At 40.7% G+C, this 27,006-nt stretch overlaps 1 protein-coding gene across 22 annotated transcripts in view; it reads left to right on the top strand.

Annotated features, from left to right (window-relative positions):
• The window catches only part of LOC118368770 (receptor-type tyrosine-protein phosphatase delta-like), a 597,123-nt gene that overhangs the window by 549,657 nt on the left and 20,460 nt on the right, over positions 1-27,006 (top strand). For all 22 annotated transcript variants that reach the window (XM_052497200.1, XM_052497201.1, XM_052497198.1 and 19 more), the window contains 2 exons: positions 19,525-19,648; positions 22,841-23,016. In XM_052497200.1, coding sequence (XP_052353160.1) covers positions 19,525-19,648; positions 22,841-23,016 — 300 coding nt within the window. The remainder of the gene's footprint in view (positions 1-19,524; positions 19,649-22,840; positions 23,017-27,006) is intronic.

The raw sequence follows: 27,006 nt of genomic DNA, 5'->3' as shown, positions 1-27,006 counted from the left end.
ACAAATTCACCATAATTGTGGGCTAACTCTACAAGCACAATCAATGAACCAACAGCATCACCTAGGCCTATACGTTATCTCCCAGACTCGTGGATAGAAAGATTGGAGCATAGCATAAGGCAACCATAATGTAACCAGTCCATACAGTAATCATAATACAGTGCATTCGGAAAGTGTTCAGACCCCTTGACTTTTTCCACATTTTGTTAGATTACAGCCTAATTCTAAAATTGATTACATCTCTTTTTTTTCCTCATCAATCGACACATAATACCCCATAATGACACAGCAAAAATAGGTTTTTAGAAATGTTTGCTAAATTATAAAAATGTTTAAATAGAAATATCATATTTACATACATTTGAAGTGGGAAGTTTACATACACCTTAGCCAAATACATTTAAACTCGGTTTTTCACAATTCCTGACATATAATCATAGTAAAGATTCACTGTCTTAGGTCAGTTAGGATCATCACTTCATTTTAGGAATGTGAAATGTCAGAATAATAGTAGAGAGAATGATTTATTTGAGCTTTTATTTATTTCATCACATTCACAGTGGGTCAGAAGTTTACATACACTCAATTAGTATTTGGTAGCATTGCCTTTAAATTGTTAAACGTGGGTCAAACGTTTCAGGTAGCCTTCCACAAGCTTCCCACAATAAGTTGGGTGAATTTTGTCCCGTTCCTCCTGACATAGCTGGTGTAACTGAGTCAGGTTTCTAGGCCTCCTTGCTCGCACACTCTTTTTCAGTTCTGCCCACGCATTTTCTATAGATTGAGGTCAGGGCTTTGTGATTCCCACTCCAATAACTTGACTTTGTTGTCCTTAAGCCATTTTGCCACAACTTTGGAAGTATGCTTGGGGTCATTGTCCATTTGGAAGACCCATTTGCGACCAAGCTTTAACTGATGTCTTGAGATGTTGCTTCAATATATCCACATAATTTTCCATCCTCATGATATGAAGTGCACCAGTCCCTCCTGCAGCAAAGTACCCCACAACATAATGCTGCCACCCCCGTGCTCCACGCTTGGGATGGTGATCTTCGGCTTGCAAGCCTCTCCCTTTTTCCTCCAAACATAATGATGGTCATTATGGCCAAACCGTTCTATTTTAGTTTCATCAGACCAGAGGACATTTCTCCAAAAAGTACGATCTTTGTCCCCATGTGCAGTTGCAAACCATAGTCTGGCTCTTTTATGGCAGTTTTGGAGCAGTAGCTTCTTCCTTGCTGAGCGGCCTATCAGGTTATGTCAATACAGGACTCGTTTTCCCGTTGATATAGATACTTTTGTACCTGTTTCCTCCAGCATCTTCACAAGGTCATTTGCTGTTGTTCTGGATTAATTTGCTCTTTTCTCACCAAAGTACGTTCATCTCTAGGAGACAGAACGCGTCTCCTTCCTGAGCAGTATGACGGCTGCGTGGTCCCATGGTGTTTATACTTGCGTACTATTGTTTGTACAGATGAACGTGGTACCTTCAGTCATTTTATAATTTGCTCCCAAGGATGAACCAGACTTTTTTTGATTTTCCCATGATGTCAAGCAAGGAGGCACTGAGTATGAAGGTAGGCATTGAAATACATCCACAGGTACACCTCCAATTGACTCAAGTGATGTCAATTAGCCTATCAGAAGCTTATAAAGCCATGACATAATTTCCTGGAATTTTCCAAGCTGTTTATAGGCACAATCATCTTAGTGTATGTAAACTTCTGACCCACTGGAATTGTGATACAGTGAATTATAAGTGAAATAATTTGTATATAAACAAGTGTTGGAAAAATGTGTTGTATCATGCACAAAGTAGATGTCCTCACCGACTTGCCAAAACTGTAGTTTGTTAACAAGAAATGTGTGGAGTGGTTGAGAAAGGAGTTTTAATGAGTCCAACCTAAGTGAATGTAAACTTCCGACTTCAACTGTAAGTATTCAGACCCTTGACTTAGTACTTTGTAGGACGAGTCTTGGTGGTTCCAAACTTCTTCCATTTAAGAATGATGGAGGCCACTGTTCTTGGCGACCTTCAATGCTGCAGACATTTTTTTGGTACCCTTCCCCAAATCTATGCCTCGACACAATCCTGTCTCTGAGTTCTATGGGAAATTCATTCGACCTCATGGCTTGGTTTTTGCTCTGACATGCATTGTCAACTGTGGGATCTTATATACAGTTCCAGTCAAAAGTTGGGACACACCTACTCATTCAAGTTTTTTTTAAAACTATTTTCTACATTGTAGAATAATAGCGAAGACATGAAATAACAAAACTATGAAATAACACAAATGGACTCATGTAGTATTCAAAAAAGTCTTAGACAAATCAAAATATATTTTATATTTGAGATTCTTCAAAGTAGCCACCCTTAAGCCTTGACGATAGCTTTGTACACTCTCCTGGCATTCTCTCAACCAGCTTCACCTGGAATGATTTTCCAACAGTCTTGAATGAGTTCCCAGATAAGCTGAGCATTTGTTGGCTGCTTTTCCATCACTCTGCGGTCCAACTCATCCCAAACCATCTTAACTGGGTTAATGTCGGGTGATTGTGGAGGCCACGTCATCTGATGCAGCACTCCATCACTCTCCTTCTTGGTCAAATAGCTCTTACACAGCCTGGAGGTGTGTTGTTATCCTGTTGAAAAACAAATGATATTCCCACTAAGCGCAAACCAAATGAGATGGCGTATCACTGCAGAATGCTGTGGTAGCCGTGCTGGTTAAGTGTGCCTTGAATTCTAAATAAATCACTGACAGTGTCACCAGCAAAGCACCCCCATACCATATCACCTTCTCCTCCATGCTTGATGGTGGAAACCACACATGCGGAGATCATCCGTTCACCTACTCTGCATCTCACAAAGACACGGCAGTTGGAACCAAAAATCTATAGTTTGGACTCATCAGACCAAAGTTCAAATTTCCACCCTGTCTAAAGTCCATTGCTCGTGTTTCCTGGCTCAAGCTAGTCTATTATTTTTTTGGTGTCCTTTAGTAGTCATTTCTATGCAGCAATTCGACCATGAAGGCCTGATTCTCACAGTCTCCTCCTGAACAGTTGATGTTGAGATGTGTCTGTTACTTGAAGTCCGTGAAGCATTTATTTGGGCTGCAATCTGAGGTGCTGTTGACACTAATGAGCTTATCCTCTGCAGCAGAGGTAACTCTGGGTCTTCCTTTCCTGTGGCGGTCCTCATGAGAGCCAGTTTCATCATAGCTCTTGATTGTTTTTCTGACTGCACAATGGCCCTGCGTCGTCCGGGTTAGCGCCGTCATTGTAAATATTAATTTTAACTGACTTGCCTTGTTCAATAAAGGTTAAATAAAAATAGATAAAACAAATCAATAATAAACTTTCAAAGTTGTTCTTGCCATAATATGGACTTGGTCTTTTACCAAATAAGGCAATCTTCTGTATACCACCCCTACCTTATCCCAACACAACTGATTGGCTCAAAGGCATTAAGAAGGAAATTATGTCCACAAATTAACTTTTAACAAGGCACACATGTTAATTGAAATGCATTCCAGGTGACTAGTTGAAGAAGCTGGTTGAGAGAATGCCAAGAGTGTGCAAAGCTGTCATCAAGGCAAAGGGTGGCTACTTTGAATAATCTCAAATATAAAATATATTTAGATTTGTTCAACACTTTTTTGGTTACTACATGATTCCATATGTGTTATTTCATAGTTGTGATGTCTTCACTATTATTCTACATTGTAGAAAATTGTAAAAAATTAAGAAAACCCTTGAATGAGTAAGTGTGTCCAAACTTGTGACTGGTACTGTAGACAGGTGTGTGCCTTTTAAAATCATGTCCAATCAAATGAATTTGCAACTGGTGGACTCCAATCAAGTATTAGAAACATCTCAAGGATGATCGATGGAAACAGGATGCACCTGAGCTCATTTTCGAGTCTCATAGCAAAGTGTCTGAATACTTCTGTGAATAAGGTATTTCTGTTTTTACTTCAAATATATTTGCAAAATTTTCTAAAACTGTTTTCACTTTGTCACTATGGGGTATTTTGCGTAGATTGCGTAGGCATTTTTAAATATTTAATTCATTTTAGAATAAGGCAGTAACGTAACAAAATGTGGAAAACGTCAAGGGGTAAAAAAACTTTCCCAAGGCACTGTAGTACAGTCCGCACTCAAAGGCGATTACTAGAATTTCTTTCATTTTGGAGTATAAGCTGGACCAATTATGTGCCAAAGACATCTTAAATCTATTCCATTTTTTAAAATCTTTTTCTTCTGTGTGTAATATGTGGTAGGCTATGAGGCTATATTGTGTAACGGCACAATCATTATTTCAATTCAGTTTATTTGGGGGGGCTCATATTCAGGTCTGTGCGTATGAATAAGCTCTAATATGCGTATGGGCGTTCTGCATGCAGTGTTTTAAATGCATCACCTGTCAATGCACTGTCTATTTTGTTGTTTGGCTTTGAAGCAACATCCACAATGACCATGTTTTCCACTCAGTTTCGAGCTATTGTTGAAAATCTTTCTTCAAATTGATAGATCACAGTGAGGTGCATTTTAAAAACATGATACGGATTTATGTGATTTTCAATTTCTTTTGCATTGATGTCAGAGTGGTTAGATGGACGTCGTTAGCCAACGCATGTCCAGGGTGCATAAGAGGTGATTACCGTGACTCAATGGTCACGTGGAATTTGACTGCGGTCATGACTCATGACTGCCGGTGGAGTGGTAATACGGTCACCGCAACAGCCCTCATCTTTGGTTTGTGGCGTTCACAAAGACATAATCCTATTTCTGTGATTTCACCAGACGATGAAACCTACTGGGTTTGATTGATTGGAGCAGAGTGGCAGGGGCCAAACGTAAAGTTACCATTTTTTCCCTCCCCTCACAGTCATTGCTCTCGGCAGTCACTCCACAAATGTGGCTGTAAATACCTTTTTAAAGCCCAATAAATCCCCTGTATTCCTACCCCCGCTCGCTATTGCTAGATAGATTCTGTGCGAAACACAATGGGAGTAAATCTAAATAGATGAACTTGAGTTCAACTGATTGTTGGTGAAGCTGCAGAATTGTGCTAGAGCGCCGGGGTCCTTTCAGGGGCATTGTGTGTGATGGAACTGCAGTAAACCTCTTTCTCTCTCTCGCTCTCTGCCTCTCTCTCTGTGACTCTCACTCCTCTCTCTCTCTCTGTGGGCTGTGCCACCACAGCTCCAAACCATGAGGTCAAAATGTGGCTGGCTGCCAAGCTTCCCCAACCGTTATTGCACCTTATGTACATTGAATTTTAATTCCAAGGCTGGTATTTTCACAAGGAATGGAAAGTCATTTTCAGAGCACAACGAAAGGTCTTTAATATGATCAATGTTGCGACCGACTGTTTCAGTTTAGCTTTGTTCTGACTGACTCACACTGCATTCTGGTCTGTATTCCTGCAGATAATGTATGTCGCACAACTGAGATTTGGTCAAAGTTCACACGCTCTTAACCCTTATTAAAGTGTATCTCATCCCCAGGCCAAAGAGAAATCAGACATAATTCAAAGGTTAACTGTCCAAAAAGTAAACATCCCTTTTTCAGTCATTCGTCTAGAGATTATACAGGGAGATATTATCCGAGACTCTAACCGCCTCATGTATAAATGTATTAATGTATTAATCTTTAATCAAGGAGGGAGAAAGCGTTTGGTTGTAAACTCTAGAGCCTTGTTCGGTTTCAATACTCTTACAATGCATCCTTCCTCCACACTTCCAAAAAGAAATCACTAACCTCAAATCAAATTTAATTGAATTGTATTACACATGCGCCGAATACAAGAGGTGTAGACGAGCCCTATAATGTGCTTTCTAACGAGCCCTTTCCAACAATGCCGAGTTAAAAAGTATGAAAAAATATAAATGAAAATAGTAACATAATAAAAGACAAAAACAATATAGGAAGATGAATACCGACTTAATGTGCAGGGGAACGAGATAGCTGAGGTAATTGAGGTAATATTGACATGTAGGTATGGGTAAAAGTGACTAGGCAATCAGGATAGATAATCAACAGAGTAGCAGCAGCGCATGTGTGAAAGTTTGTCTGTGTGTGGCATCAATATGCGTGTGTGTGTATGTGTGTGTGAGTGAGTGCGTGTCAGGGTAGCCATTTGAGTAACTGTTCAGCAGTCTTATGGCTTCGGGTTAGAAACTGTTCGGGAGCCTTTTGGTCCCAGACTTGGCACTCTGTTACTGCTTGGGTAGCTGGAGTATTTGACAACTTTTAGGGCTTTCCTCTGACACCGCCTAGTATAGAGGACGTGTATGACGGGGAGCTCGGCCCCAGTGATGTACTGGATCGTATGCACTACCCTCTGTAGCGCCTTATGGTGGATGCCAAGTAGCCATACCAAGCGATGATGCAGCTAGTCAAGTCGTGCACAGCTACTCAGTCATGGGTGAACAGGGAGTACAGGACGGGACTAAGCACGCACCCCTGATGGGTCCCCATGTTTGCGGGTCAGCATGGCAGATGTGTTGTTGCCTACCCTTACAACCTGGGGGCGGCCCGTTAGGAAGTCCAGGATCCAGTTGCAGAGGAAGGTGTTCATTCCCAGGGTCCTTAGCTTAGTGATGAGCTTGGAGGGCACAATGGTGTTGAACGCTGAGCTGTAGTCAATTAACGGCATTCTCACATAAGTGTTCCTTTTGTCCAGATGGGAAAGGGCAGTGTGGAGTGCAATAGAGATTTCATCTTCTGTGGATATTCCAGTCTGTGCTAGCGAAACAGTCCTGTAGCTTAGCATCAGGTGACATGCTGGTAGAAATGAAGTAATAAGGATTTCAGTTTTCCTGCAGTAAAATCACCCGCTACTAGGAGCGCCACCGCTGGGTGAGCATTTTGTTGTTTGCTCATGGCCCTATACAGCTCATTGAGTGTGGTCTTAGTGCCAGCATTGGTTTGTGGTGATAAGTAGACAGCTACAAATAATATATGTGAAAACTCTCTTGGTGTGGACTACAGCTTATCATGAGTTATTCATATTCAGGTGAGCAGAACCTCGAGACTTCCTTACAGCACACCAGCTGTTGAAAACAAAGAGACACACACCACCCCCCGAGTTTGCCCAACGCTGCCGTTCTGTCTTGCCAATGTATAGAAAAAAACAGCTAGATTTATATTTTCCATGTCCTTGTTCAGCCACAACTTGGAGAAACAGATATTACAGTTATTCAGATCACGTTGATAGGATTGTCTCTAACAGAGCTCGTCCAGTTTATTTTCCAGTAATTGCACGTTCTCCAATATAACGGACGGTAGAGGGGGTTTATCCAATCGCTGACGTGGTCTCGTCAGGTATCCCACACGCCGGCCAATAGCACCGCTTTTTCCTTCTTCGAGTGTCAGGAATTTGGGCCTGGTCTGGGATGATCAGTATGTAATTTGCCTCCGACTCATTAAAGCAAAAATCCTCATCTAAATCGAGGTTAGTGATCGCTGTTCTGATGTCCAGAAACTCTTTTCACCAATTATGTGATGTCACTATCAGAAAGGAGGAAGGAATTATGCATTTAAATAATATTTTAACACATTTACCTCTCTGTGCTTCCTGTCCTTTGGCGTCAGGTACCTTAATTTCCAATAGTGAGCATAATCGAGCTCATAACTCCCTTATTGGAAATATAAAAAGTTAGAGACTCATTAAAGAACACAGCCCAATATTTCCTCTGACATGTGAAATTGAACACTATGTTTAACAACGTGGTGTTTTCTCTTACACAACAAGTGGTATTACATTTAATAGCCAGTTTATTTACGGTGAGGGACCATCCAGGCTTTACAGAGCTTTACAGAGATTGCTGATTCTGTTGTTTGTACTCAATTGTACAGCTCTTCTGTGTGCCGTAAACCCTAACCCCATAGAAGAACCAAGGATGGTGGAGAGGAAACTTGGCCTTTGAGGAAAACCTACTCTACAATGGCTAAAATAGTGGTCTCTTATCATTGTAGTTATTATAGTAGACTATTGTTGTGTTCTTTTACTAAGTTCTTTTGCTTACTAAGGTTGGCATTCATTGTATACAACAATAGTCAAAGGCAATAAAGAGGGAATTTAGTTTGACTAAAAAGTACAGTGCCGGTCAACAGTTTGGACACAACTACTCATTCAAGGGTTTTTCTTTATTTTGACTATTTTCTACATTGTGGAATAATAGTGAACACATTAAAACTGAAATAACACATATGGAATAATTTGAGATTCATCAAAGTAGCCACCCTTTGCCTTGGTATGTTTTAACAGTCACAGTGGGTACAACATCTCCTATACACTTCCTGATAAACTCAGTCTCCGTCTCAGTGTATTTGTCAATATTATTCTCAGAAGCTACCCGGAATGTATCTCAGTCCGCGTGATCAAAACCATCTTAAAGCGTGGATTCCGATTCGTCAGACCAGCGTTGAATAGTCCTTAGCATGGGTACTTCCTGTTTGAGTTTCTGCTTATAGGAAGGGAGAAGCAAAATGGAGTCGTTATCAGATTTGCCGAAAGGCGGGCGAAGAAACTTTCATAGTTCTTGAAATTTTGCGATTGACTGACTTTCATGCCTTAAAGTAATGATGGACTCATATTTTCAAGCATGATGGTAACTGCATCATGTTATAGGTATGCTTGTTATCAGCAAGGACTAGGGAGTGTTAAGTATAAAATCAAACATAATATAAACTCAGCAAAAAAATAAACATTCCTTTTTCGTAAAAATCCAAATAACTTCACAGATCTTCACTGTAAAGGGTTTAAACACTGTTTCCCATGCTTGCTTTGGTTCAATGAACCAAAAACAATTAACGACCGTTCCCACAGGTGCATGTTCATTAAGACACTAACAGCTTACGGATGGTAGGCAATTAAGGTCACAGTTCTGAAAACTTTGGACACTAAAGAGGCCTTTCTACTGACTCTGAAAAACACAAAAGGAAAGATGCCCAGGGTCTCTGCTCATCTGCCTGAATGTGCCTTAGGCATGCTGCAAGGAGGCAGATGTGGCCAGGGCAATAAATTGCAATGTCCGTACTGTGAGATGCCTAAGACAGTGCTACAGGGAGACAGGACTGACAGCTGATCGTCCTCACAATGGCAAACCATGTATAACAACACCTGCACAGGATCGGTACATCCGAACATCACACCTGCGGGACAGGTACAGGATGGCAATAACAACTGCCCGAGTTACACCAGGAATGCACAATCCCTCCATCAGTGCTCAGACTGTCCGCAATAGGCTGAGAGAGGCTGGACTGAGGGCAGGTCCTCACCAGACATCACTGGCAATAACGTTGCCTATGGGCACAAACCCACCAACTCTGGACCAGACAGGACTGGCAAAAATTGCTCTTCTCTGACGAGTTGCGGTTTTGTCTCACCAGGGGTGATGGTCGGATTTGCGTTTATCGTCGAAGGAATGAGCGTTACACTGAGGCCTATACTCTGGAGCTGGATCGATTTGGAGGTGGAGGGTCCGTCATGGTCTGGGGCGGTGTGTCACAGCATCATCGGACTGAGCTTGTTGTCATTGCAGGCAATCTCAACACTGTGCATTACAGGGAAGACAACCTCCTCCCTCATGTGGTACCCTTCCTGCAGGCTCATCCTGACATGACCCTCCAGCATGACAATGCCACCAGCCATACTGCTCGTTCTGTGCGTGATTTCCTGCAAGACAGGAATGTCAGTGTTCTGCCATGGCCATCAAAAAGCCCAGATCTCAATCGCATTGAGCACGTCTGGGACCTGTTGGATCGGAGGGTGAGGGTTAGGGCCATTCCCCCCAGAAATGTCTGGGAACTGGCAGGTGCCTTGGTGGAAGAGAGGGGTAACATCTCACAGAAAGAACTGGCAAATCCGGTGCAGTCAAATGAGGAGGAGATGCACTGCAGTACTAAATGCAGCTGGTGGCCACACCAGATAATGACTGTTACTTTTGATTTGAACCTTCCCCCTTTGTTCAGGGTCACATTATTGCTGTTATTCACATGTCTGTGGAACTTGTTAAGTTTATTTATCAGTTGTTGAATCTTATGTTCATACAAATATTTACACATGTTAAGTTTGCTGAAAATAAATGCAGTTGACAGTGAGAGGATGTTTATTTTTTTGCTGAGTTTAGGTAAGCACAGGCAAAATCCTAGAGGAAAACCTGGTAACCTAAAACACAAGGCCATATATACACTGGAGTTGCTTACCAAGACGACATTGGATGTTCCTGAGTTGCCTAGTTACAGGTTTCACTTACATCAGCTTGAAACTCTATGTCAAAACTTAAAAATGGCCTGCTAGCAATAATCAACAACCAACCAGAGGTTGAAGAATTTAAAAATAATAATTTGCAAGTGTTGTACAATCCAGGTTTGCAAAGGTCTTAGAGATTTATCAGAACGACTCATAGCTGTAATCACTGCCAAAGGTGATTCTAACTCAGGGGTGTGAATGCTTATGTAAATGTGTCTATATATTTCATTTTCATTAAATTTGCTAAAATGTCTAAAAACATGTTTTCACACTTTGTCATGAGGTATTGTGTGTAGATGGGTGAGAATATTTTATTTATTTAATCAATTTGGAATTCAGGCTGTAACACAACAAAATGTGCAATACTGTAAGTCAAGGGGTATGAATACTTCCTGAAGGTACAGTAATTGTGTTGGACTTTATAATAATAATAATAATAATATATGCCATTTAGCAGACGCTTTTATCCAAAGCGACTTACAGTCATGTGTGCATACATTCTACGTATGGGTGGTCCCGGGAATCGAACCCACTACCCTGGCGTTACAAGCGCCATGCTCTACCAACTGAGCTACAGAGCTGAGATTGTTCTTTATAGAGAAGTATATTTGTCCAGGCCACAATTGTTCCTTGACTTGCACCATTCATTCTCACTGTCAATAATTGTAATGTTATAACTTCTAACAGCAAATGTATCCACTGGTTAAATGTGAGAGCGTGAGGTCTTAGAACCTCAAAAGAATGATTGCAGCAGTGATGCCTGCCAACAGTAATCTTGTTTTATTGATTGAGAGATTCAAGGGTCTCTCATCATTAAGTAACGTAATAGATGCAAAACATTGAATATTTAAATGCATGGACTTCGAAAGGAATTTTGCTCCAGAAGCATTTATCTGCAGGCCACACCCACACCATATGAAGGAATGTGAAGTGGCTCTCAAGGGATCCTTGTTAGGAGCAAATGGTTTACAGGAATAATTCGGAAGTGCTTAAGCTTTACAAGAGCGAGCAATAGCTGATATCAAGAAGTTAGGAGTTGGGAATGTCTGGGCTTCTATACTTGCAGTAATCATTTGGGTACCTGTCAAAGAAAGATTCTAAATTGAGAGTTGAATGTTATTCACAAAAATGTTTTTGCATGCTTATTCAGAAACTCTTAAATGTTAAGATAACTTGAAGAATGGCGAGGGAAAAGTGCACATCATAACAACCTTAATAAGTACACAATTCAAATAAAACGATGTGTCTATGTCTGAAACTGCTTTTGTATAGTGCATTGACTAACCTCAAGTAATTTACTTTTGTAGCAATTTTTTTGACTCTTTACTGTCTTTAAAGAATATAATGTTGATAGGCATCAGCCTGTTAGCAAAGTTTTTGGGTTGCCAAATTTCATATAACAGTTGTCAGAGAAGCATACAATGGCTGAACATTGGTCTCTTAAGTCGTAGAGAGAGTAATATCTTTATGGCATAAATGAAATAATGGCGGAATGTGTTGACTTTGAAAATAGGCTTTTAAGTCAAAGGAAATTATCTCACTGTGTTCCCTACAACTAATATTTTAGGGAACACAGTGAGCAGTTGAGAGTTGGGGACAATTTGATCGTAAACGTTATCTTGATGTTACAGTCAGTGAACAAACTTAAAATGTATAAATTGATGGTTCGGATTATGGGACGCCAAAGTCATATTATTCCATATTCTATTCCAATTAAAGGTTTGTTCAGATTCAATTAGATCTGTGGACAATGTTTTTTTAATGGCTAGCTCAGAATATGAGTTTTCACATTTTTGCATATATATTATAGAGAAGCAGTCTATCTGGGGCCCAGATCATTTATTTAGAAATTCTATCATTTGATAGTTCGGTAGTTGGGTTACCCAAGGAACTCCGCAGGCCAGCATTAGCTGACCTAAGTTGTAAATATCGAGAGAAAAAATGAAAAAGGATGTTAAATGTTAATGTGTATGTATCTTTCAAATCTTCGAATGTTCCCAAACCATTACTGTTCATGATATTGGTACGGGTACGGTTTCCACATTTGGTCCTTTCGGGGGATACAAAAAGGCTGCTCTCCAGATCGCAAGGCTTTATTGTGTACAATTGGTATATGGGCATGCCAAATGAAAGCAATTAACATTTAAAGAGTAATTCAGAATGGCATGCGATCGAACTCAACTTCATTGTGGTCACACATGCTGAGCTTAAGTATGATATTATCTACAGTGAGCTCCAAATGTATTCGGACAGTAACAAATGTTTTGTAGTTTTGGCTCTGTACTCCAGCACTTTGGATTTTAAATGATACAAGGTCTATGAGGTTAAAGTGCAGACTGTCAACTTTAATTTTAGGATATTTTCATCCATATCAGGTGAACAGTTTAGAAATTACTGCTATGTGTGTATAGTCTCCTAATTTCAGGGGACTAAAACTATTGGGACAAATTCACTTATATGTGTATTAAAGTAGTCAAAAGTTTAGTATTTGGTCCAATATTCATTGTGGTCACACATGCTGAGCATGTGACTCTACAAGGTTGTTGGATGCGTTTGTTGTTTGTTTAGGTTGTGTTTCAGATTATTTTTATTTAAATAAGAATAGATGTTTCTAAACACTTCTACATTAGTGTGGATGTTACCATGTTTATGGATAGTCCTGAATGAATCGTGAATAATGATGAGTGAGATGCAAAACATGTTTAACCTTCCCGATGCCGTCTGGGGTACGCCAAATAAAAATGTGATTCACATCCAGTACATCACTAGATAATAATAAGATGCATATAACTAATAATGGCTCTCTGAACACAACTGATCTGGTACTAACTATACCAATGGATAGTCAATCATAAGCACAAACAACAGTCTAAGGCCATGACTAGCCATGCAAAACTTCGATCAATAGTTACAATAATGACATTATCATCCACAGTTGAAGTCGGAAGTTTAAATACACTTAGGTTGGAGTCATTAACTTGTTTTTCAACCACTCCCCAAACTATAGTTTTGGCAAGTCGGTGAGGACATCTACTTTGTGCATGACACAAGTCATTTTTCCAACAATTGTTTACAGACAGATTATTTCACTTATAATTCACTGTATCACAATTCCAGTGGGTCAGAAGTTTACATACACTAAGTTGACTGTGTCTTTAAACAGCTTGGAAAATTCCAGAAAATTATGTCATGGCTTTATAAGCTTCTGATAGGCTAATTGACATAATTTGAGTAAATTGGAAGTGTACCTGTGGATGTATTTCAAGGCTTACCTTCAAATTCAGTGCCTCTTTGCTTGACATCATGGGAAATCAAAATAAATCAGCCAAGACCTCAGAAGAAAATTTGTAGACCTCCCCAAGTCTGGTTCATCCTTGGGAGCAATTTCCAAACGCCTGAAGGTAGCACGTTCATCTGTACAAACATTAGTGCGCAAGTATAAACACCATGGGACCACGCAGCCGTCATAATGCTCAGGAAGGAGACGCGTTCTGTCTCCTAGAGATGAACGTACTTTGGTGCGAAAAGTGCAAATCAATCCTAGAACAACAGCAAAGGACCTTGTGAAGATGCAGGTACAAAAGTATCTATATCCACAGTAATACGAGTCCTGTATCGACATAACCTGAAAGGCCGCACAGCAAGGAAGAAGCCACTGCTCCAAAATCGCCATAAAAACTGCACATGGATACAAAGATCATACTTTTTGGAGAAATGTCCTCTGGTCTGATGAAGCTAAAAATAGAACTGTTTGGTCATAATGACCATTGTTATGTTTGGAGGAAAAAGGGGGAGGCTTGCAAGCCGAAGAACATAATCCCAACCATGAAGCACTGTGGTGGCAGCATCATAATGTGGGGTGCTGCAGGAGGGACTTGTGCACCTCACAAAATAGATGCCATCATGAGGAATGGAAAATTACGTGGATATATTGAAACAACATCTCAAGACATCAGTCAGGAAGTTAAAGCTTAGTCGCAAATGGGTCTTCCTAATGGACAATGACCCCAAGCATACTTCCAAAGTTGTGGCAAAATGGCTTAAGGACAACAAAGTCAAGTTATTGGAGTGGCCATCACAAAGCCCTGACCCTCAATCCTATAGACAATTTGTGGGAAGAACTGAAAAAACGTGTGCGAGCAAGGAGGCCTACAAACCTGACTCAGTTACACCAGCTCTGTCAGGAGGAATGGGACAAAATTCATCCAACTTATTGTGGGAAGCTTGTGAAAGTCTACCCGAATGATTTGAGCCATGTTTAACAATTTAAAGGCAATGCTACCAAATACTAATTGAGTGTATGTAGACTTCTGACCCACTGGGAATGTGATGAAAGAAATAATAGCTGAAATAAATCATTCTCTCTACTATTATTCTGACATTTCACATTCTTAAAATAAAGTGGTGATCCTAACTGACCTAAGACAGGGATTGTGAAAAACTGAGTTTAAATGTATTTGGCTAAGGTGTATGTAAACGTCTGACTTCAACTGTATATACACTGCCGTTCAAAAGTATGGGGTCACTTAGAAAAAGAAATGTCATATACTTTTTGTCCATAAAATCAAATTGATCAGAAATACAGTGTAGACACTGTTAATGTTGTAAAATGACTATTGTAGCTGGAAACGGCTGATTTCTTATGGAATATCTACATAGGTGTACAGAGGCCCATTATTCTCAACCTTCACTCCTGTGTTCCAATGGCACGTTATGTTTGCTAATCCCACAGCTGAAAACTGTTGGGCCTATTTAAGAAGCAATACAACTGTCCTTCTTCAGACTAGTTGAGTATCTGGAGCATCAGCATTTGTGGGTTTGATTACAGGCTCAAAATGGCCGGAAACAAATAACTTTCTTCTGAAACTCATCAATCTATTCTTGTTCTGAGAAATGAAGGCTATTCCATGTGAGAAATTGCCAAGAAACTGAAGATCTCGTAGAACACTGTGTACTACTCCCTTCACAGGACAGTGCAAACTGTCTCTAACCAGAATAGAAAGAGGAATGGGAGGCCCCGGTGCACAACTGAGCAAGAGGACAAAACACCCGTCTCAACGTCAGCAGTGAAGGGGCTGGCGTTCTAGGATACCGGGATGCTGCCCTTCTAGGCAGAGTTCTTCTGTCCAGTATTTGTGTTCTTTTGCCCATCTTAAAATGTTAGTTTTATTTGCCCGTCTGTGATATGGCTTTTTCTTTGCAACTCTGCCTAGAAGGCCAGCATCCCGGAGTCACCTCTTCATTGTTGACGTTGAGACTGGTGTTTTGCGGGTACTATTTAATGAAGCTACCAGTTGAGGACTTGTGAGGCGTCTGTTTCTTCAATGTTGGGGGAAGCTATCACGATGTGCCATTGGAACACAGGAGTGATGGTTGAGAATAATGGGCCTCTGTATGCCTATTTAGATATTCTATTAAATATCAGCCGTTTCCAGCTTCAATAGTAATTTACAATATTAACATTGTCTACACTGTATTTCTGATCAATTGTATGTTGATTTAATGGACAATACATTTGCTTTTCTTTCAAAAACAAGGACATTTCTAAGTGACCCTAAACTTTTGAACAGTAGTGTGTATATATATATATATATATTTTTTTTTTTTTAGATTTCTTCACATTTTCAAACAGTACATTTATATTTCTCAACGGGGCTATACATTTGGGTGAGGTTTTTTTCTTACCTGAGTAGCCTCGTTTCCCTGCCAAGATTAAAATTAAACCATCCAGTGTTCAGCGAAATAACAACACAATGTCAAATACAGGTAGCCGAGTCAAATAACTAACATCCAATCACATTAACCGTTACTTTCTCGCCGGAAACCTTCACTCTCGCACCGACATTTAGAAACTAAACATGACAATTAGAAAAATAAGACAAGGGAGCTTTTTGAGCGAGAATAACGATGACTTTCGAGTGGTAAGACATGTATAAAAGCAACAGATACCATTAATAAGGGGCTAGAAGCGTCTTATATGGTGAGCTACCGAGTGGCTAGGACAGGCAAGCCCTGTACTATTGTGGAGGACTGCTGCTGTGGATATGGCTGGGACAATGCTGGGGGAAAAGGAAAAAAAAAACTATACAGACAATATCTTCATCAAACAACACTGTTTCACGATGCATCAGTGACATGGCAGGAGATGTTTTGAAACAATTACTGCTTCGCATACATGCCAGTCAATTATATGGATTACAACTGTATGAGTCAACAGACGTGTCGGGCCTGGCACAGCTCCTGGGATATGTCCGTTATGTTAATGGGGGGTCAATTAAGGAAGACAACCTCTTCTGCAAACCACTGGAAACCAGGACAACATGAGAGGATATTTTTAAAGTACTGGACAGCTTTGTGACATCACATGGACTTTGGTGGTCAAGATGTGTTAGTATTTGGATGCGCAAAAGCCAATGCAGGGAGACATAGTGGAGTGGTAACGCACGTGCAAGCAGTTGCTCCCGACACCACTTGGGTACACTGCAGCATCCACCGAGAGGCTCTTGCTGCCAAGGGAATGCCTGACAGCTTGAAAGACGTTTTGGACACTACAGTGAAAATGGTTAACTTTGTTAAAGCAAGACTCCTGAACTGTTGTGTATTTTCTGCATTATGCAATGATATGGCCAGCGATCATGTAACACCTTTAAAATATACAGAAGTGTACTGGTTATCAAGAGGCAAACTATTGACACTTTTTTTTAAATTGGGAGACGAGCTTAACGTTTTCTTTACTGACCATAATTTTCACTTGTCTGCCCGCTTACATGATGACGAGTTTCTCACATGATTGGCCTATCTGGATGATGTTTTTTCTCACCTGAATGATCTAAATCTAGGATTACAGGGACTCTCCGCAACTATATTCAATGTGCGGGACAAAACTGAGGCTATGATTAAGAAGTTGGAGCTCTTTTCTGTCTTCATTAACAAGGACAACACACAGGTCTTTACATCATTGTATATATTTTTTGTGCACAAAAGAACTCAAGCTCATGGACAATGTCAAATGTGATATAGCGAAGCACCTGAGTGAGCTGGGTGCGCATTTACGCAGGTACTTTCCCGAAACAGACGACACAAACAACTGGATTCGTTACCCCTTTTATGCCCTGCCTCCAGTCCACTTATCGATATCTGAACAAGAGAGCATCATCGAAATTTCAACAAGCGATTCTGTGGAAATTGTATTTAATCAGAAGCCACTGCCAGATTTCTGGATAGGGCTGTGCGAGTTTCTTTCCCTGGCAAATCGCACTGTTAAGACACCGATGCCCTTTGCAACCACATTCCTATGTGAGAGGGGATTCTCGGCCCTCACTAGCATGAAAACTAAATACAGGCATAGACTGTGTGTGGAAAATTATTTAAGACTGACTCTCTCCAATACAACCCAACATTGCAGAGTTATGTGCATCCTTTCAAGCACACCCTTCTCATTAACCGGGGGCAAGTTATTCACAATTTTTGATGAACAAATAAGGTTTTATATGTAAGATGGCTTAATAAAGAGCAAAATTATTGATTATTATTATATTATTATTTGTACCGGGTCCTATAAGAGCTCTTTGTCACTTCCCACGAGCCGGGTTGTGACAAAAACTCACACTCATTCTTATGGTTAATAAATGTATTGTATAGTGTGTGTGTGTGGCAGGCGTACAATGATGGCAAAAAACAACATTTGAAAGTGCGCTGACCCTGGTGCTGGAGGTTGAAAGAAATGTACAGTATATTTATGGGTCGGAAAATGGATGTGTCAAGTGGCCATGTCCCTCCTCTTCTCCATTTCATAACTAGACTGACCAGTATACTGTACATGCATGTGAGCATGTTATTGGAAACTGATGGAATGATGCCGACAGAATTCGCCAACCAGCCTTGGGACAGCTAAATTTAACGGCGCTTGTCACTTACACAACATGTCTGTTATGCTACATGTCAAAATAACCCAGGATGAGTTGGAAAATAGTTAGGCAGGTGAACTCGGGCTTAGCGTTTCAAACTGAGATTCCTAAAGAGTTGAAATACTGTCAAGCTTAAAGGGATAGTTCCCCCAAATTACAAAATTACATATATTGGGGATATTGACTTGCATTGGCTTTGCAATGGGATTTTTTTCATACCTTGTCCATAGACTGCTTACAGGGCAAGTAAATCAAATCAAATTGTATTTGTGACATGCTTTCATAAACAACAGGTGTAGACAAACATTATGGGCCCTTCCCGACAAAGCAGAGACAAAATATTTAAAAAAATATTAAAATAATAACACGAGGAATAAATACACAATGTGTAATGATAACTTTGCTATATACACAGTGTACCAGTACCGAGTCGATGTGCAGGGGTACGAGGTCATTGAGGTAGATATGAAAATATAATCTCAGTGCAAGAGGCGTCACTACAGTCCCTGGTTCGAATCCAGGCTGTATCACATCTGGCAGTGATTGGGAGTCCCATAGGGCGGCACACAATTGGCCTGGCGTCATCTGGGTTTTGCCGGGGAAGGCAGTCATAGTAAATAAGCATTTGTTCTTAACTGACTTGCCCAGTTAAATTAAGTTTAAATAAAACAAATAAAAGATAATAAACAGTAACAGCAGCATATGTGATGAGTCAAAAGACTTAGTGTGGAAAGGGTCAACGTCGGTAGTCCTGGTAGCTATTAGTTAAATAGTTAACCAATAGCTACCAGGACGAACTATTCAGCTGTCTTATGGCTTGGGGGTAGAAGCTGTTCAGGGTCCTGTTGATTCTAGACTTGGTGCATTGGTAATGCTTGCTGTGCGGTAGCAGAGAGAAGAGTCTATGATGACTTGGGTGGCTTGAATCTATGAAATCTTTTAGGGCCTTCCTCTGACACCGCCTTTATAGAGGTCCCGGATGTCAGGGAGCTTTTTCCCAGTGATGTACTGGGCCGTACGTAAACCCTCTTTAGTGCCTTGTGGTCGGATGCCAAGCTGTTGCCATATCAAGCGGTGATGCAGCTATTTAAGATGCTCTCAATGGTACAGCTGTCAAACTTTTTGAGGATCTGAACTTATATGTACTTTTGTCATTTGTGTGAACTATCCCTTTAAATGTGTCTAAAAGAACCTACACAGTGCATCAAAATAGCTTTTTTTGCTATTATTGATCCTAGTTTGAATCCATAGTCCTTGTCTGGGAAATGGAGCTAAATGGTGGTATTGAGCAAAATATACCACTGTAAGTGATGAAGGAAAGTAAGGAATATAACCTCTCTTTACTTGCAGTCCATCGATCCCGGGCAGCAGTTCACGTGGGAACACTCCAACCTGGAAGTCAACAAACCAAAGAACAGATATGCTAACGTGATAGCATACGATCACTCCAGAGTCCTTCTATCGGCTATTGACGGTAAGCAGCTCTAGCCTTGCCTTGAATTGACTGTCATGTGACTGTCTACTTCTATACAGCACCACTGTCTTCTGTGCCCTAGGAGTACTAGCATACACTGAGCTATGGTATCTAGGGCTGTGGCGGTCATGGAATTTGGTTTAACGATTATTTGTTACGCACACACACACACACACACACACACACACACACACACACACACACACACACACACACACACACACACACACACACACACACACACACACACACACACACACACACACACACATACAGTACATACATACATATACACACACACACATACATCATACATACATACATACATACATACATACATACATACATACATACATACATACATACATACATACATACATGCATGCATGCATGCATGCATGCATACATACATACATACATACATACATACATACATACATACATACATACATGCATGCATGCATATACATACATACATACATACATACATACATACATACATACATACATACATACATACATACATACATACATACATACATACATACATACATACATACATACATACATACATACATACATACTAATTAACCAATTCCATTGAATATTTCCCATAGAGAGAAAACATAAAAAAATAACAAACAAACTGGCTCTTCCGGGCCAGTAAATGGATGCTAATGGGAAGAGAACTGATCAATAAAGACGTTCAGAGTCCCGTTGCAGTCTCCCAGAAAGCTCATGCAGCTGAGAGTGTTGATGGACCCCATTAACTAGCCATAAACACACATCTGTGCGGCCACATCGAAGCCTTCCCGAGGGAGGAAACCGCTACTCTGCCAGACAGGCTTGTGGGACTTCCCCCTGGAGCTCCAAACAAAGCCTTTGGCAACCAGGACTTCTTAGATGAAGTTATTTTTGCGTAAGAAACATGTCTGTATAAGTAGCTCACCAAGCTAGCGACTGACTGTCGGGATTGGATTGGAGGACGTCTTCCTCGGGTGCTTTTGGAATCCCCTGATGTGTGGTAAAGTGTGTGGTAGGCTTTTAGCGTTGACTGTATAGAGGGGAATTGGGTGATACTTAACTTGAACCCCGTGTCGTTATAGACCCAGATAACAAAGTCATGGTAGTGTGATAACAGATGTCATAAACAGTCATGTCAGATGATTGTAACTGACACAACACGTTCAGCATCATCTATTGACTCATAGTCATTAATCATGTCCACAACATGTTGTTATAGTTGTGTTCCATAAGCCAGACATGAAAACCACTTGATTTATTCCTTTGTACGCTGCCACAGGACTTTAGTTGGCCAACCTACGTGTCTCACCCCCCACTTTGAACTCCGAACGATTCATCAAAATTTGTCTCTTTTCATTGTAACATTCCTCACCAGATGAATGCACGACATGTAAGAAAACATCTGTATAGTCAGTTTTCTACTATGCTCTGCTCCAAAGCTGTCCCTGGACTTTATTTGTAACTCAGTTGAGACCCAGTTCAAAGTGGACCAACTTGAGTCACTGACCAGCTGTTTCCCAAAAGGTCAGTGCAACTAAAATGGAGAAATCACAACATAACCTAATTATGGTTTTCTGTGCTTGATCAAGGAGCTTTTAATGTCCAGGTATACTGGTTATTCTCCAACCGTCATAAATTGTGATAGCAGGTCGATGATGTATTAGCAGAGAGAAGCAGACTCATGGCCTCTTTCCTGAGGGAACAGGCCAGCATAGAACAATAGAAGAGGGCTTTTACCAAAAGTTACTTCAGTGTGGATTATGCTTCGTAAAACGGATAACCAACCACACACACCACTTTTAGCCTTTTTTAGGATACAGTGCCAAATATATAGGTGATTTTTTTTAAATTGTTTGCCAGTAAGTTTGATATCTGCACCATGTTATTAGTTGCGTTTCCTTTTTGGTAACTGTATTGAAAGTTTTGCAAGCAGATGGCTGCGTTTTGCACAAATTCTGAGTGACACTCCGGCCATCTGCAGAGAAACCAAATATGCTTCCAGACACTGTCTTGTTTTCATTAAACCATAATAATGTCTCTTTTTCCTTACACGTCCCTTTCATTTTGAAAGCTGGGGGCTTAATTGTCTTTATCCCTTGTCCATTATGGAAATATACAGCCAGGCAACGGCTGCATGAAAAGGTTTAGCAGGGAAATGGAAGAGAGGGAGAAAAGAAGACGGGTAAGAAATGTCGGGTTTTGAATGAGCTCACATTTTCTTTTCTAGTCTTTTCTTTTTTTGCACTGAATAAGTTACCTGGGAGAAAAAGGGAGGGGTGGATGAAAGGGGGGAGGGAGAGTTGGAGCACGGGCGGCTGGCTATGCAAACGTGGCATCCATGCAGATGAGACTTATCTTGGTAGACCATATGTGCGCTGGGCCCCCAACTGCCAGACCTGAAGCATTGACTAGCTGTCAGCTCCGTCTTCGCCTCTCCCCGGATTGGGGAAAAAAAACAACCGCTTTCATTTAGCAACCGGTGAGAAAAGGAGAGTAGGCGGAGGTTGTGGAAGAAAAACAGTTTTGCCTGGTTTGGTTGTTGGTTTTTCCCCGTGAGGTTGAGGGGAGAGGTGGGGCGGAGGTTTTTTTCAAAGCTAAAATGTATCTTCGCCTTGAAGTTTCACTGTAGATAGAGGAAATGCTCTTTTTGGAGTCATCAAAGTTACATTCAAGAGTATGATAACAATTGACACAGTGATTCAACTAGTAGGCAGCCATTTTGTGTGGATGGATGACACAAAAGGCACACAATGGCAAAGCCTAAACGAAAAACACAGTACACTTAGACTGTATGCCTGGGTAGTTCCTGGCTGAGTAAACTAACTCTGGATTTGTGCCCTTTTAGTCAGAAAGAACTCAGTCAGGATTAAGTGTTGTTCAATGTCAAAACAACTCAAAGTATTGACTAGCAGGGGTCTGAACCTCTAAGCACTTCCAGAGTGACTTCACTTTTCACAGTACCTGCTAGTCTAGTGGATGGACTAACGCTATTGATCCCAATCAAAGCCAAAGCCACTGTGTCGCTCATCATTTTTCCCCCGTCTGTCGTACAACCAAAGTTAATCACTCCCCACACACAGACCCCACACACGTATGTACACACACACACACCACTCCCCCCTCAAGCAGACACCATCCATTCTAATCACTTTCCCTCATATTTTCTAGGTATCCCTGGAAGTGATTACATCAATTCCAACTACATCGACGGCTATAGGAAGCAGAATGCGTACATCGCCACGCAGGGCTCGCTGCCAGAGACGTTTGGTGACTTCTGGAGGATGATCTGGGAACAGCGGAGTGCCAACATCGTCATGATGACCAAGCTGGAGGAGAGGTCCAGGGTAAGCACAGATCTGGAATCAGCCCTATGGGATTCATTATTCATTTGATTGCCATGCACAGGTCTAGGTCTGTTACACAGGTCCATTTTATCCTACCCTGACATTAGCCATAGTCGCCGAAACAAAATGGAGTAATTCTACAAATGTACATTCAAATATATTGCAGAAGTGTCATATCATTGGATTTGTAAAGTAAAAAATGTCTAAATGTAATTATGTCTTCGTTATATATTCTACCTCAGTCGTCTACATTTTTATATCAGTGTATGTGGTCTGTAAAGCAAACATACTTCAATATAATTTCAGATTCCAAATTCGGTGTAATTCAATTCACCTATTTTCCATTGTTTACTTCCAAGCTTCATTGAAACAGCAAATTCATAGCCTAACCCATGACTCATCATGGCTATCCATTTGCTTCTGTGATGCAAATACAACGTTTAACATTTTCCTAGAACTCCCCATTCCTCCTTTCATTCTGTGTTCATATTTCTGTGTGTTTTGTCATGTTCCTTCAGATGCCCTCATATTTCTTCTCTAAGGCAAGACATCTTGCATTCTGTTTCCAATGGATTTCACTCACTCACTTACTTGCCACAACATGAGTTTCCCTTTTCTTATTTTTAAGTATTAGTGTTGCTATACTGTTATTGCAATTAGTTGCATGGTCACTAGGTTAGCCAGCAGCACTGCTTTAAGCAGGTAAAATGTTCATGCTAATTGTAAAATGTCAGTCATTTGGTACAAGAACGAAGAACCAAGCACACAGCACTTTTCACTCTTCCACAGTTAAAAGTCAAACACTTTGTGCCTGGCACTGCAAGGTCTCTTATGTATGTTTGAAATCACAAAGAAACGAAGACTGCATGGTCTCCACAAGTTGCAAGTTCACTACTTTCACACAATTCCTCCTCTAAAGATCATGGATTACTTGTTTACTAAAAGGTCTCTCAAGAGGAGAACAATTCCATGTATTCCACCTTACGATTTGACTGTAGAACTGTCTGAACAGATGTCGTGTATGGATTGCTTTCACTCTTCTCTAACCAACAGGTCCTTCAGAAAGTATTCACTCCCCTTTACATTTAGCACATTTTGAGGTGTTACAGCCTGAATTTAAAATTGATTGATTTTTGTCACTGCCCTACATACAAAACCCCATAATGTCACATGGTGAAGTTATTAATTACACTTTGTATGGTGTATCAATACACCCAATCACTACAAAGATACAGGCATCCTTCCTAACTCAGTTGCCGGAGAGAAAGGAAACCACTCAGGGATTTGAGGCCAATGGGGACTTTAAAACAGTTACATAGGTGGCTGTGAAAGGAAAAAACTGAGGGTTGATTAACAACATTGGAGTTACTCCACAATAGTTACCTAAATGACAGAGTGAAAAGAAGGAAGCATGTACAGAATAAAAATATTCCAAAACACGCATCCTGTTTGCAACAAGGCACAAAAGTAATACTGTAACAAAATGTGGCAAAGCAATATTGGTAAATCCAAAATAACACATTACTGAGTTCCACTCTCCATATATCCAAGCATAGTGGTGGCTGCAACATGTTATGGGTATGCTTGTAATCGTTAAGGACTGGGGAGTTTTTCAGGATTAAACAGAATGGAGCTAAGCACAGGCAAAATCTTAGAGGAAAACCTGGTTCACCAGACACTGACAGTGAATGTTCCTGAGTGGCCCGAGTTACAGTTTTGACATTTATCTTCTTGAAAATCTATGGCAAGACGTGAAAATGGTTTTCTAGCAATGACCAACAACCAATTTGACAGAGCTTGAAGAATTTTGAAAATAATAATTGGCAAATGTTGCACAATCCAGGTGTGGATAGCTTTTAGAGACCCAGAAAGACTCAAAGGGTAATCATTGCCAAAGGTGATTCTACAAAGTATTGACTTAGGGGTGTGAATACTTATGTAAATTAGATATTTCTGTATTTAATTTGCAATACATTTGCAAAAATTTTTTTTAAACTTTGTCATAAAAATGTATGTAATTCATTTTGAATTCATGCTGTAGCAAAACAAAATATGGAATAAATCAAGGGGTACGGATATTTTCTCAAGGCACTGTATATTGTAGACCCAAGTTCATGTTTTGACCATTGTCTGGTTCTAGTTGTTAGTTGCTTTAGATAATGAAGTATCACATAAGAATGACTCATAGTTTTGTGAATATATACAAAAGCTGCCTCATAGACCTTTGTCAAGCTTTAGCGCATTGTTTGACAACATTTGATCATTAAATATGCTTCATTTTGTTGCTAACTAATGCCCCCATCTTCTGTATCGATCTTTTAGATAATGGCGCTGGAGGGATTGGCTGCCGTTTTACGGGCTCCAAGCCAACTGTTCTATTTTGTTAGTTTTTTTGCATTGTGTGTAACTCATTTTGTACATAATGTTGCTGCTACTGTCTCTTATGACCGAAAATAGCTTCTGAACATCAGAACAGCAATTATTCACCTCGGGAATGGACAAAGATTATTTTCTTTAATGAGTCCGGCGCAAACGACATACTGCTTTGTCGAATTTGGTCCAAATCATGAAGAAAAGACGGAGAAAAGGGGGGAGGGGGGCGGGGTGCCTTGTATGAACTCGCCAACGAGTAGGTAAACCCCACTACACTCCGTATTATTGGCCAGTGTGCAATCATTGGAAAACCAACTGGACAATCTACGATTAAGACTATTCTACCAATGGGACATTAAGAACTGTAATATCTTATGTTTCACTAAGACATGGCTAAACGAGGACACAGATAATATAGAGCTGGCTGGCTCCTCCGTGCATTGGCAGGACAGAGCAGCAAAGTCTGCTAAGACGAGGGGTGGGGGTGTGTGTCTATTTGTTAATAACTGCTGGTTCGCTATGTCTAATATCAAAGAAGTCTTGCGGTATTACTCGTCTGAGGTAGAATACCTCATGATAAGCTGTAGACCACATTATTTACTCAACGAGCTGTATAAGTCCATAAGCAAACAAGAAAATGCTCAAACAAGAAAATACTCAGAGTGGCCGGGGACTTTAATGGCCGGGGACTTTAAATCTGTTTTACCTCATTTCTACCAGCATGTCACATATGCAACCAGAGGAAAGAAAACTCTAGACCACCTTTACTCCACACACAGAGATGCATACAAAGTTCTCCCTCGACCTCCATTTGGCAAATCTGACCATAATTCTATCCTCCTGATTCCTGCTTACAAGCAACAACTAAAGCAGGAAGTAACAGTGACTCGCTCAATACGTAAGTGGTCAGATGACACGGATGCTATCCTATACGTCTGTTTTGCTAGCACAGACCGGAATATGTTCCAGGATTCATCAAAGGGCATTGAGGAGTATACCACCTCAGTCATCGGCTTCATCAATAAGTGCATCGACGACGTCATCCCAACAGTGACCTTACGTTCATATCCCAACCAGAGGCCATAGCTAAAGGCTAGAGCTGCCGCTTTCAAGGAGCGGGACACTAATCCAGAAGCTTATAAGGACTTCCGCTATGCCCTCAGATGAACCATCAAACAGACAAAACATCAATAGAGGACTAAGATTGAATCCTATTACACCAGCTCTGATGCTCGTCGGATGTGTCAGTGCTTGAAAACTATTACGGACTACAAAGGGAAACACAGCCGCTAGCTGCCCCATGATGCGAGCCTACCAGACGGGCTAAATGTCTTTTATGCTCGCGTCGAGGCAAGCAACATTGAAGCATGCATGAGAGCACCAGCTGTTCCAAATCACGCTCTCCATAGCCGATGTGAGCAAGACCTTTAAACAGGTCAACATTCACAAAGCTGCGGGGCCAGACGGATTACCAGGATGTGTACTCAAAGCATGCACGGACCAACTGGCAAGTGTCTTCACTGACATTTTCACGCTCTCCCTAACCAAGTCTGTAATACCTACATGTTTCAAACAGACCACCATAGTCCCTGTGCCCAAGAGAGCGAAGGCTACCTG

Source organism: Oncorhynchus keta, chromosome 35 (assembly GCF_023373465.1).
Source record: "Oncorhynchus keta strain PuntledgeMale-10-30-2019 chromosome 35, Oket_V2, whole genome shotgun sequence".
Taxonomy (NCBI): Eukaryota; Metazoa; Chordata; class Actinopteri; order Salmoniformes; family Salmonidae; genus Oncorhynchus; species Oncorhynchus keta.
The sequence above is the reverse complement of the archived record's forward strand: the minus strand, read 5'-3'. Positions and strand labels throughout refer to the sequence as shown.